Below are 13,676 nucleotides of genomic sequence, written 5' to 3'. Positions count from 1 at the left end.
TGTGAGTTCAGCTCTTTATTGGAAGGGGAAGTGAACTGAGGAATGAGGGCTACCTGGCCTCCTTATATACCTGGCCAGGTAAGCTAACAGCCAATGGGGTTGGCCCTAGGTTTCCCGCTGAAACTGTCCAGGCCAACGCCCCCTGAGGGCTGTTGCTATGCAGATGCCTGCATACATAACAGTAGAAGTAGGGCTGGAGTAACCGTATTCTTTTATTTGTTAAATTAAGCCAATCACTGACCAGTGTTAAAACCACCACATCATAGTATAGTTTCAAATTAGGCACCTTAAGTCTTCCTCTCTCCCGTGCGTCTTGTAAAATCTTAAGTTTAACTCTTGGTTTTTTCCCCGCCCAGATAAATTTATTAATACCCTTCTGCCATTCATCCAAATTAGCATCTTTTTTCAAAATAGGTATCATTTGAAACAAAAAGAGAAACTTTGGTAAAACATTCATTTTAACATCTGCAATTTTCCCCAGCAAAGATAATTGTAATTTTTTTCAATTGTTTAAATCCTTTTGTACTTTTAACCATAACATCTCATAATTATTCTTATATAATTTCACATTAGAGGCTGTAATATATACTCCCAAATATTTAACCTTTTTCACTATTTCATAACCTGTCAATTTTACTAACATTTCCTTTTCATTCATGGTCATATTTTTAGATAATATTTTGGTCTTATTATTTACCTTAAAACCAGAAACTTGCTCATATTGAATTATAATTTCCATCAAGTCTTTAACCGATTGAATCGGTTGAGATAGTGTAACAACCAAGTCATCTGCAAATGCCCTTAGCCTATAATCATTCTGCTTTATCTTTATTTTGGTTGATTCGCAAGTTTTAATCAATAAAATCTCCAATGTTAAAACAAACGAACAATGGTGATAGGGGACATCCCTGTCTTGTACCTTTTTCAATTTTAAATGCATCTGTTAGTCCCCCATTAATTATAATTTGTGCCGATTGTTGTTGATTATAGCCTTAATAGATTGCAGAAATTTATCCCCAAAATTCATCTTATCCGCAACTTTCAATAAAAATTACCAATTCAACTGATCAAATGCTTTTTCAGCATCTAACAATATCAATGCCGCAGAGACCTGGTTGTTCTTATCCAAATATTCTATTAAATTTACAATTTGTCGTACATTATATTTCATATATCTTCCAGTTAAACCAGACTGATCACTATGAACCATTTGTTTCAAGACATGCATTAATCTATTTGCCAATATTTTTGCAAAAATCTTATAATCTGTATTTAAAAGCGATAGGTAAAGGTAAAGGTTCCCCCGCACATGAGTGCTAGTCGTTTCCGACTCTAGGGGCCGGTGCTCATCTCCGTTTCAAAGCCGAAGAGCCAGCGCTTGTCCGAGGACGTCTCCGTGGTCATGTGGCCAGCATGACTAGACGCCAAAGGCGCACGGAACGCTGTTACCTTCCCACCGGAGTGGTCCCTATTTTTCTACTTGCATTTTTACGTGCTTTCGAACTGCTAGGTTGGCAGAAGCTGGGACGAGTAACAGGCGCTCACTCTGCTACGCGGCACTCGGGATTTGATCCGCCAAACTGCCGACCTTCCGATCGACAAGCTCAGCATCCTAACCCACTGAGCCACCGCGTCCCTTTTTTAAAGCGATATAGGTCTGTAATTCTTAGGCTGGGTAAGGTCTTGATCCTCCTTTGGAATCAGTGATATAAAAGCCCTTCTCCAGGATGGAGGCACTTCCCCTCCAGCCTAGATATTATTAAATAATTCCTTTAAAGGTTCTACCATCTCTTCAAGTAAAATTTTATAATAAACTGCTGATAAACCATCTGTACCAGGAACCTTACCCACCTTTAACTGTTTAATTGCTGAAATAATTTCCTCAGAAGTAATTAAACGATTCATCCCTTCCCGTTGTTCATGTGAAAGCATAGGAATATGCGCTTCCTGTAAATACTTATCTATATCTAAAGCTTGTATATTCTCACTAGCGTATAACTTTGCATAAAAATCTAAAAAACCCTTTTTAATCAAATTTTGTTGATATATTTCTTTACCCTTGTATTCTATTTTCTCTATGATATGTAACTTCTGTTTTTTCCTTAATTGATAAGCTAGCCACCTACCAGGCTTATTTGCATTATAAAAAGTATTATGTTTCGCATATCTCAAGTTAGTTGCAACCTGATCTGCCATCAACATATTAAATTGCTCTTTCAACAAATTTATTGAAATCCTCAGTCTCTTGTCTGATGGATTCAAAATAAAAGCTTTCTCCTTCAATTTAATCTCTTCTTCCAATTCTTTACATTTTTGCATCTGCTTATACCTATGACCATTATTCATATGAATCAAAAAACCCTCATATAAGCTTTACTAGCATCCCACACCATTTCAATCGGTGTACCTTTATGCATATTCAAAACAAAAAATTCTTTCAAATAATCTCTATGTTTCTCTGAGAGCACACCATATCTGAATAAGTTTTCATTCAATCTCCAAGATCTTCTGATCCCGTCTTCCCTAAACAACTCCATCCATACAGGACTATGATCCGACAATGTCCTAGGAAAAATCTTGACATTCTTGACCCTGGAAATAAGATCACCAGTAATTAAAAAAAATCAATTCTAGAAAACGATTGATGCCTGTCTGAGAAAAAAGTAAAATCTCTGTCCTCCAAATTCTGCTCCCGCCAAGTATCTCTTAATTCCAAGTCATCTTTCAAATCAAAAAAAGCTTTAGGCAATCTAGAATGGTTAGGAGAATTTTTAAAAGAGCCCTTCTTGTCCTTGCATGAATCCAAAACACCGTTCCAATCACCCATCAAAATAACAGATTTGTAATCCAATTGAGTTAGTTTGTCATGTAAAAACTTATAAAAACTTTCCTTGCTGTTGATTAGGAGCATATAATCCAATAATAAGAATTTTCTTGCCTTGTAACACTAATTCAATAATAACATATCTTCCCTGTAGATCAGACTCAATTAATCTAGCCAATAAGTCTCTTCTTAAATAGATAACCACCCCACTCTTTTTATCTGGGGCAGATGCTGTAAAATGTAATCCCAACTGGGAATTAATTAAATGCTTTTGATCTTTTGCACAAATATGAGTTTCTTGTAGACAAACTATTTTTATGTTGCTTCAAGTAGTGAAATACTTTCTTTCTTTTTTGTGGTGAGTTCAGGCATTCCATGTCAGGAGCTTTATCGCCATTCTTAGCGACCTGAAGCCTCTGGAACACCGCTTGAAGATCCACAGTTGGTCTCTTCGGTCGCGCCCCTCCCATCGGCTCCGTAGTAGCAGGGCCTTGTATCATAGGCCCAGAATCTATCTTCTGTTTCAGTTGCTCCCTTTCTTTACGTTTATGCACAGCACACGTCATTCTCTGTTGTTTATCTTCCAAACTTTCTTCTGTTCTCTTAAATTGTGGAGATGGTGGTGAACCTGCTTTCAGGACATAAGTATAAACATCTTTTGCCTTTGCAATCGTATTAAGTTGGTATCGTGTCCCTGCATAGTTTACCACTATTCCAATAAGTATCTCCCATCTGAACAGAATCTGTCGATTTTTAAGCTCATCACACAAAAAACCAAAATCCTTCCTTTTTCTCAACATTTTAGGAGGTATTTCTTTCAAAATTATAATATCTTGACCTGCAATTTGAAATCTCTGTTGATAAAAGGCCTGAATGGTTGCATTTCGGAGTGACCTCTTAGAAAAGTAAATCACCACATCTCTAGGTAAATTTTTCTGCCTCGCAATCCAAGAATTAACCCTGAAAATTTTATCCACCTCCTTTGATAACTCCTTAGGATCCCATCCCAAAATGGGAGCTATAGCTTTAATCACCTGCTCTTGCAAATCCTCTCGTGGGTTTTCTTTCAATCCCCTTATTGTCAGAGCAAATTCCATGTCTCTATATTGTGAGATAATCACCTTATCCTCAGTTCTATCAATTTTATTTTCAGCTTTAGCAATTCTACTTTCTAATTTTTCACTGTTTTCCACAACCTCATCCACATGGTCATCTAAGCATTCAATATGTGCAGCCAGCCCTTGAAGTGCAAGCAAAATGTCTTCTCTCATCTCTCTATTTTTACCCTCAAGAAGATCAGCCATCTCCTCCTTTATTTGTTGGGCTGTTTGTTGTACTTAAAGCTTCAAAGCATCCTGCAAATCTTTAAGTGTAAATGCTGGTGGTGGAGGAGAAGGTGGAGGGGATCTGGGCTTTGAAGTGGATTGCGTTGCAGGCTGTGTTACAGGAGAAGAAATTAAACTTTTAGAAACAACAGGAACTGCCTGCCGTCTTGAAGCCATTTCCCCGTTTGTTACAATTCACTTTCTCTTATTACTTTCACTTTCCCTCTGCACTTCAGGATAAAAATAAAGTCCAAAAAGAAAGAAAAAAAATCTTTAAAAATTTTAAAAACTCTGAAATACACAAAAATCCAATATGTTGTTTAAACTTTAGCAAAATCTTCACACTTTATTCTTTCAAAAAAACAAAGAAAAACATTTTGGCACCATCTTTTCTCTTTCAAAGTCAAATTAAGGTGTGGAGAAGATTAATGCACCCCGAGTTAAAGTTTTAAATACTTGCAAATTTGCCTCCTCCTGATCAGCTCTGTCTGCTTTAAGATCAATCACAAAGCACTATAATCCGCAGATGTGGATGCAGCATCTGGCTTCGCCCCTGTAATTCGGAGCAAAGGCATCCTGGACTCGGAGAAAGCCTCGGGCTCCGTGGGAGCTCTCACCCTCCGACTCCCAGATGTTTCTGGGAGGTCTTGGGGAGCTCTACCTCTACCTGAGGAAAGCTCACCTCCCCCTCTTCTCCCGAGGGGGAAGTTTACAAGCCGTGGGACAGCTAATTGTCACCGTCCCCGCGGTTCTAACAAAGCCTCAGGACGGGCAGCCAAAGAAAAGCCGCCATCGGCACGGCATTGCCACCGGAAGTCATGGGTTTGTTAAAAACAAATCATGCCAAATCAATCTTATTTCATTCTTTGACAAAAAGACTAAACTAATAGACCAGCGAAATACTGTGCACACAGTATACTTAGACTTCAGTAAGACATTTGATAAAGTAGATCACAACCTACTCCTTGGTAAACTAGAAAAAGGTGAAATAGACAACATTGCCACCAGATGGCTCTGTAGCTGGCTGGCAAACCAAACTCAACAAGTAGTCCTCAACAACACTACATTCATAAGGAGAGAAGTAAGCAGTGGTACCTCAAGGTTCTATCCTAGGCCCAGTACTCATCAATATCTTCATCAATGACTTAGATGAGAGAATTGAAGGGGAACTTATCAAATTTGCAGTTGACACCAAACTGGCAGGAGTAGGCAACACCCCAAAAGACCAACTAAGGATCCAAAAAGATCTTGACAAACTTGAACATGGGCCCTATCCAACAAAATTAGTTTTAATGTGGAGAAAAGCAAAGTTTTACATTTAGGCAGGAAAAATCAAGGTACAAGTACAGATTGGGCAAGTCCTGGCTTAAAAACAGTAACTGTGAAAGAGACCTTGAAGTCCTAGAGGATGATCACTTGACTATGAGCCAGCAGTGTGCAGCAGCAGCCAAAAAAGCTAATACTATCCTGGGTTGTATAAATAAAGGCATAAAATCAAGATCAAGTATTAGTACCGCTTTATAAAACCCTAGTAAGATCACACCTGAATACTGCAGCCAATTTTGGTCACCATATCACAAAAAAGACGTTGAGAGTTTGGAAAAAATTCAGAGAAGAGCAACTAAGGTGATCAAAGGCCTGGAGACTAAAACATACAAAGAATGACTGCAGAATTTGGGTTTGGCTAGTCTAAAGAAAAGAAGAAATAGGGCAGACATGATAGCAGTGTTCCAGTATTTGAGGGGCTGCCACACCAAAGCACCAGGGGGCAGGACAAGAAACAACGGTTGGAAACTGACCAAAGAGAGAAGCAACCTGGAATTAAGGAGAAACGTCCTAACAGTGAGGACAATTAACCGGTGGAACAGCTTGCCTCCAGAAACCATGGGCCCTCCATCACTGGAGATTTTAAAGAAGAGGCTAAACAGTCACTTGTCTGAGATGGTATAGATTCAGTGTTGGGATTCAGCTGGTTCGCACCACTTTGGCAGAACCAGTAGCTAATTTTTTGTTGCCCAGGCCCAAGATGGACTTCCGGAAGTGAAGAGAACCGGTTGTTCACATATTTCAATCCCACCATTGTATAAGTTCTCCTGCTTGAGCAGGGGGCTGGACTAGAAGACCTCCAAGGTCCCTTCCAGCTCTGTTCTATTCTATTCTCCAAAGTACCTGAGGACAGGATAAAAACAAACAAACTGAAGATTATTAAGGACAGATCCAGCCTAGAATTAAGGAGAAATTTCTTAATTTGATAGTGAGAATAATGGCTCATCACCAGAAGAAGTGCATATTCCTTTACTGGAGCTTATCAATAAGAGTCTAGATGGCCATTTATCCAGAGCAGTGTACGATCTCCTGCTTGAGCAGGAAGTTGGACTATAAGACCTCTAAGATCCTTTCCAACTGTCTTACTGTATGGTTGCATAATGTGTTCTACCACTCTAGCTTTCTCTTGCTGTATTTTTCTGTTATTTAGCAAAACAGGGAAATGTAAACACTGAACAACTGGAGGGCTATGCATATAAAATACTAAGGTTTGTTAATATTCTGTGTGTTTTTTGTGTTTGTGTGTGTGTGTGTGAGAGAGAGAGAGAGAGAGAGGGAAGAAGGGAGGGAAAGAGAGAGAATTCAAGAAGATAGCTATGTCCACCCAACCAAAGCCCATTTGTACTTGACTTAGTTTTGACTTACAACCACAACTGAGTCCAAAATTATTGTTACTAAGCAAGGCAGTTGTTACAGGTTTTGCCCCATTTTACAGCCTTTCTTGCCTTAGTTGTTAACTGAATCACTCCATTTGTTCAGGAAAACAGAAAAATACAAACACTGAACAACTGAAGGGCCAAACATATGAAATACTGAGTTTCGTTAATATCCTCTATGTGGATTTGTGTGCATGTGTGTGTGTACATGTGTAAAAAGACAGCTGTCACCAGCTAACCAAAACGCATATGTATATGATAAGAACCCATATGTGGATCCAAAAGGAGAGGACTGCAATCACACAGACACCATCTTGATTGTTTTGGTTGTTCCTTACTCCACAGATGCCTCTGTCCTATCTAGATCCAGTGATATGCAATACCTATTTAAGTTTTCATGGCAATTAAAACTTTAAAGGATAAGCAGCTGAAAATTGAGGCACTGTGAAGTTTCCATCCCATATTAAGGAAGCAACCAGGAATGCAGTGGATCTTTTAATGTTGAAAAGATCCTTGCATACAGACCGCAAAATTCTCTGAAATACTGAGAGGGCTGTGGTGAGTGTTGCTTTGGTAAATTTCCTTATGGAAACTCATTACAAAGTAATTCTGACTTTTAGTTAATTCTGAACTATTTCTTGCACTGCAGCCTTCCTGTATCTGCATATTTTTCAACCCACAAACTCTTCCAAATCCTCTAGAGAGCAGCATTCCCTTTTGTGGACTAACGCCAGCCTCTCAGTAGCAATATGGAAATGGAATAGGACTCAGATTTACTGAACTGAAACTAAGGGTATAAAAGATGGAGATGAGAAGAAAAATATTGTGCAGGTTGACTCTGATGACAGAAGAAGTAAATGATACTGAGCTGTCATGAGAAACAGGTTTCCAGTGATATGGTTTAAATAATGTTGAAATATTAAGTACTACATTAATATTTAATATAAGTACTACATTTATAAAGCCATACTAAATAGCATGCGGAATATTGGAATAAAGGTAAAGGTAGCACATGCGTGCTAGTCGTTTCCGACTCTAGGGGCCGGTGCTCATCTCCATTTCAAAGCCAAAGAGCCAGCGCTTGTCCGAGGACGTCTCCGTGGTCATGTGGCCGGCATGACTAGATGCCAAAGGCTGTTACCTTCCCACCGGAGTGGTCCCTATTTTTCTACTTGCATTTTTACGTGCTTTCGAACTGCTAGGTTGGCAGAAGCTGGGACGAGTAACAGGCGCTCACTCTGTTACGCGGCATTCGGGATTTGACCCGCCAAACTGACGACCTTCTGATCGACAAGCTCAGCGTCCTAACCCACTGAGCCACCGCGTCCCTAATATTGGAATATGACTCAGTAATTCATTAAGATGTTCATTATTTAAAACTCCAGTGAGAACTTTTTTACCAAATTTTTCACAATTCTTATGGAGTCCAGCTGAATCACACCTTTATTTCCCTGGTCATTCTTGGAGAGACCCAGAAACGGCTACCTTTTAAAGATGTAAACTGTGGTGGGACGATTTTTTTCAGGATTAAGATATATTTGAAGTATTTATATTCCACATTTCACATATGCACATATTTTAATGATTTATGAATGCAAACGACAGAATATCATTTCCCTTTGTAAAAAAAGCTATTTTGCCACGGTGAAACTCTCACACAATGCTTATCAATTTATGGACTTATAATTAACTCTATATAATTAACCTGAACAATATTTTTATGAGTTTTTGACCTCATCATGCCCAGAAACCTCTGTTTTAATTTTTACTAGTCCAGAATTGCACAAAACCAACTACTGCAAATCTCTCCAGGATCAGATGTGTATGTCAAAAGAGATAAGTCATTAGTAATGTCTTTCTTGCATTCCCCTTAAATGCTGAATTTTTTAAAAAAAAATATTTATTTATTTATTTTGAGATAAAATTGTTTGAAGATACTTGCATGAAAGCTTTTTGTCTGATTTAGAGGTCTAAGCATTTGGATTTCTATCATAATCACAGGCTAAGCGTAATAGATGTACCCAAACTTTTTCTTTTCATCACCCAAGGAAGACAAGACTTCCGTTATTCATGTGAGACTCAGATGTCTCTACCTGATGGGGGATTCTTCTTAAACAAAGCATCTGAAGGTGCTTTGTTAATGACACAGGTGACATGGAGATGACTCCTGGATCAGACCTTCTTCTCCAATAATCTAAGACAGTATTTTTCAATTTCAACTACCTAAAGATGTGTGAACATCACCTTCCACAATTCTTCATACAACACCTTGAAGTCTTTTGGGAATGAAGTCCACCTATATTCAAGTTGCCAAGGTTGAAAAGCACTTTTCTAAAAAAAAAAAAAAAAGGACTATGGTCACTCAGCTCCTTTTTTGTTTTCCCATAGAGAGAGAGAGTCCAAATATTTTTGCAAGTATTTTATTATTTTTTTGTAAATGATAGTACATTATATTGACTTGATACAATGATATTAGTATAGTATTAATTGGTATTAATGATGTTCTATTGTTTAGATAACTTTGAGCATTAGAGATAATGAAAAGAAAGAAGTAGTTTGTACAGTATGGGTTACAATTTATGATACTGATGTTACAAGGATATAATCATTTGACTTTTTCATATGAAGTGGAGTATAGCAATAAGCAAAAAAACCCTACCAGAGTATTTATTGAGTAATAAAGTTCCTAACCTTAAACTAGTTCTTAGTATTGAAACCTCTATTGTAATGTTTTCTATGTAATATAGATATGGATATAGACACATACATACATATATATATGTGTTTGTTCATAAAAACAAAAATATGATAAGCAAATGCAATTTAATCTGTCCACAGATTGCATCAAAGTATTTATTGTGCAATAAACTTTAGCTGAGTATTATGTCTATCTTCTAATATTTTATATGTAGATATAGATGTGGATATAAACACACGCACATTCATACATATATGTGTGCATGTTAATAAAAGAAAAAAATGTGAAAAAAGCAACTTAATCTGTCTGCAGGTTTATCAAAGTATCTGTTGTGCATTAAAGGTTTCAAACTTTATCTGAATATTGAATACTGTGTTCTAATGTTATAGATATAGATGCATGCAGACATGTTTAACTGTGGATGTTAATAAAAAATATGTCAAGTGGAATTAATATAAGAAGAATTAAAATATCAAAAAGTAATCTTAAAAAGAGGAAATTAAAAGAAAAAGAACTACTGGTTTTCTAACCCCTCTTTTGTGGCTAATGAACCAAACTGTTGATTTTAAACCTCCTTAGATGCAGACTATGATTGTATTTGCCACGCAGCATGATATATTGTATGTATGGAAACCATTCTTGCTTAATTTTGGTTTATTTTCCATTGCTGCATGTTTTCCAAGTTCCTAGTCAGATATGGTCAGAATTGTATATTTCTTCCAATGTTAAGCAAAATTTACTTTTGCTGCTATAAGCATATATCTCATTATACTATTAAGTTTCTAATTTTTTGTGAAATTATAACTAGTAAGAAGTAGTTTCATTTCAAACTAAATTCCAAAATTTTCTGCATTGTATTATATCTTTCCAGTACTTTGCAGGTTTTTTTACATCTCTATCACAAAGAATCCTTCTGTTTCATGGCACTTCCGAAACTTATTACTGTATATACTGTTTATCTTAAATATTATTGATGGAACTATATACCATCTGTAGGATATTTTACTTTAAATTATAACTTGATGTATATCTTATCGACCATGCCATATTTTTTCTCATTGTTATGTGACAACTGTTTAACACTTTGCATTTATTTTATCATAAAGTTTTTGGACTGTTCTGTCCCACTCTGTATCTTAACTAAGTAAAATGTTTATATAGGTGCTCCAAGAGATGATGCTGGTTTCAGAAATCAAGACTTTCATTATTTACCCCTCCATCCCTGTGAGCTTTCCCAAAAATCAGTTGCCTATACTGGATGGGGCAATCTTCTAAAAAAAAAAAAAGTCTGAAGGGGAAGGGTGGCTGGCTGGCTGGAGAAATGTAAAGTTTACATTTCTTTAAGTTGCCTAGGTTGAAGAACACTGTGTAAGAGAAGAAAGGGTTAGAGTTAGGTCCTTTTTTCCCTATAGAATGAACCTTTTCAAACATGCAAGCGTTAAATGGTACGAAAAGTTATATGGTTTGTAAATGAAAGGATAATACATGCATGGTTTTCTCTCAGCTCAGTGCAGACTTAGGAATACTTTTAACAACCGAGATCTTTTGCAGGGTGCCGTTCCTTTTTGTAGCTTTTCTTGGGAAGATTGCTACCATCCTCAGTGACAACGCTTCTCAGATTGAACAAATCTCTGCTCGGTCCCGCTTCTTGGTGCAGGCGGCTTCTGCATATCTCCGCTGTGCTGGTTCCACACCGCTTATTTCTGCAGACTTTTATAGCCACAAACAAGTCAACAAGGCCAAGAGCTAAGGAGAAACCACTGACAACCCACAGTAAGATAATCATGGCAGATTTTTCAGTTGACCTGGGGATAAAGCAGGTTATTTTACCTAGGCAAGGTTCCTCAGTACAACTGTAGAATTTCTGAACAAAGAAACCAAACAGACAATAACTGCTAATTCTGAAACCAACTTCTATCATTAGCCTCACAAAGAGGTGAACTGCATAGCCCCGTGAGAAATCAGGGATTGCCAATTCATGGGCCGCACAAGAGATTCTGCTCTCTTCTGTGTCACTGAAGATTGTTTCAGCACCTCTGAAGACAGTGGATACTTTGGTTTGTTTGCAATAAGTGCAAGGGAAAGAATAGATCTTCACAACTTGCTTCACCACACTATGCAGGATACAGATAACAAACACCGCAATAGGGATCAGGACAGACACAAACTCAAAGAACCAGAACCGAACTTGAGAGACTGTTATAAAAGCATCATAGCACATGCTTGAGCATCCTGGCTGTTCCGTACTGCAGACGAGAGCTGCCAAGTCATCTTCATAGACAGGGTATGCCCCAAACAAGATCACTATCAGTCTCATCAAGATCATGTAGATTAACCATATCTTTCCTGGAAAGGAAGGAGGGTGAGGTAAGATCGATCAAAAACTCCAATCGGTCACTAAAACCTGGACATTGACTACCCTGGTTGAGAATAGTTTCTAACAGTAATCATGCTTTAGTCCTATGCATAGGAAGATTACATACACTGCTCATCCATTGCCTTGGTAAGCTGTATAAATAGTCAAATTTCAAAGGATGCTCATAAACATGATTTCACCCTGCATAACATTATACTTGAGCCTTTATTAAAATTTGGGCCACTTGGGAATACACATGTCTATAAAATTATTACAATAAATAAGCTGATCTTCAATACATACATATAGTCCTGTTTTCAAACCTTTTAAGTAAAATGGTAGCTTGCTGAACAGCGGGGGGGGGGGGGCTTTCCACGTTAGCTGTTGGATCTAATATGAGAAATAGTTGCCTAGCACCTTCAAATACCACCCAGAAAATAAAGCACACCCTTCTGAGGTAACCTTACATTGTTAAGGAATTTCTTTTAATATTTAGCTTCATTGCCATTTCCACCTAGTGTTCTAGTCCTGTTTATCAGAGTAACAATATATACATTGTTATACTGTATATACATTTGTTCTATAATACATTGCTATATTATATTTTCACTTACTGTTCTGTTTTCTAACTGAACATATTCAACTGGCTTCCGCTACTTTCCTACAGGATTTGGTTTTCAAATCGTTTATAAACCTGGTTATCCTCATCCATTTATGTCTCATATATCAGTACATTTCTGTATATACCACCCAGATTTTGGATACATTTTGTACTAATGAGTTCCATCAGTTGTATGCATTGAATGAACAAGTACTCCCCTTCATCTTTTCAAATCTTTCATTAATTAATTTCATTTGCCCTGGATTCAAATTTTGTATCAAAGAAGAACAAAAATTACATCCAGGTTGACAGTGCCTGGCAGATCTTCTGGGCTCAGAAGCTAAGCACAGTTAGACTGGGTTTGTATTTGGATGGGAGACACAAAGGAAAATCTAGGTTTATAAACTAGACTGGATAGTAAACAGACAAACATCAGAAGAATAGATTCCTTCTGTTTTTTCATGAAGAAAACCTCATGGATGTGTCTATAAAGTTGCTAGGAATCAAGCCCAATTCAAAAGACATTTATCATGCGTAGTTTGTATGTTTTCATGGTTTCCCATAGGAACATAAAATCCAAGTTTTTCCCTTTTCTTCTTCAACATCAAATGGTATATTGTAATGTCTTAGGGACGTTACATAGGGTTACCAATATCTGAACAGGCAAAGGAGGACACACAATATGCAAAAGGAGACAAATTGAGATAAAAGAAAGATACGCTAATTGTTTAACTATCCTGTCATTTGTGACAAAAAATACAGAAAAAAACTGAAAAATAAATGTAATGTACTTAGGTTTTACATGTAAATGAAATTACTTTTTCCAATATCAGAAAATCTGTTTTTTCAATATTTTGAAAAAAATATTGAATAGATATTTTTCCAGCAAATCTTTATTTTCAGGAATAAATGCTGGGAATAATGTAGTATTGACAATGTGCTTTACGAGTTTCAAAATTAAACATACAATGATCTGTAGGTTACAGTGATCATAGATTAAAAGGGGATAGATTAAAGCCAATTGATGGAATCGGGAAATAAGCTAAATAACGTAAACCAAAACTGATGAGTCTGCCAATAGATAAGGGAAAGAAAATAAGCAGACAATATATGAAGTCACAATACCTGAACATTTCAATGACTGCTCTTATGAAAACAGTCTCATTTTTT

General features: G+C 37.1%; 1 protein-coding gene across 1 annotated transcript in view; it reads right to left on the bottom strand.

Moving 5' to 3' along the window:
- Positions 1 to 11,077: 11,077 nt before the first annotated feature.
- The window catches only part of GJD4 (gap junction protein delta 4), a gene marked incomplete at both ends in the record, with an annotated part of 3,038 nt that continues 439 nt past the window's right edge, over positions 11,078 to 13,676 (bottom strand). Inside the window, one exon of the mRNA XM_083379046.1 lies at positions 11,078 to 11,895. Within this exon, the coding sequence (XP_083235172.1) occupies positions 11,078 to 11,895 (818 nt within the window). The remainder of the gene's footprint in view (positions 11,896 to 13,676) is intronic.

This window comes from Vipera ursinii (assembly GCF_947247035.1).
Source record: "Vipera ursinii genome assembly, chromosome: Z".
NCBI lineage: Eukaryota > Metazoa > Chordata > Lepidosauria > Squamata > Viperidae > Vipera > Vipera ursinii.
The sequence above is the reverse complement of the archived record's forward strand: the minus strand, read 5'-3'. Positions and strand labels throughout refer to the sequence as shown.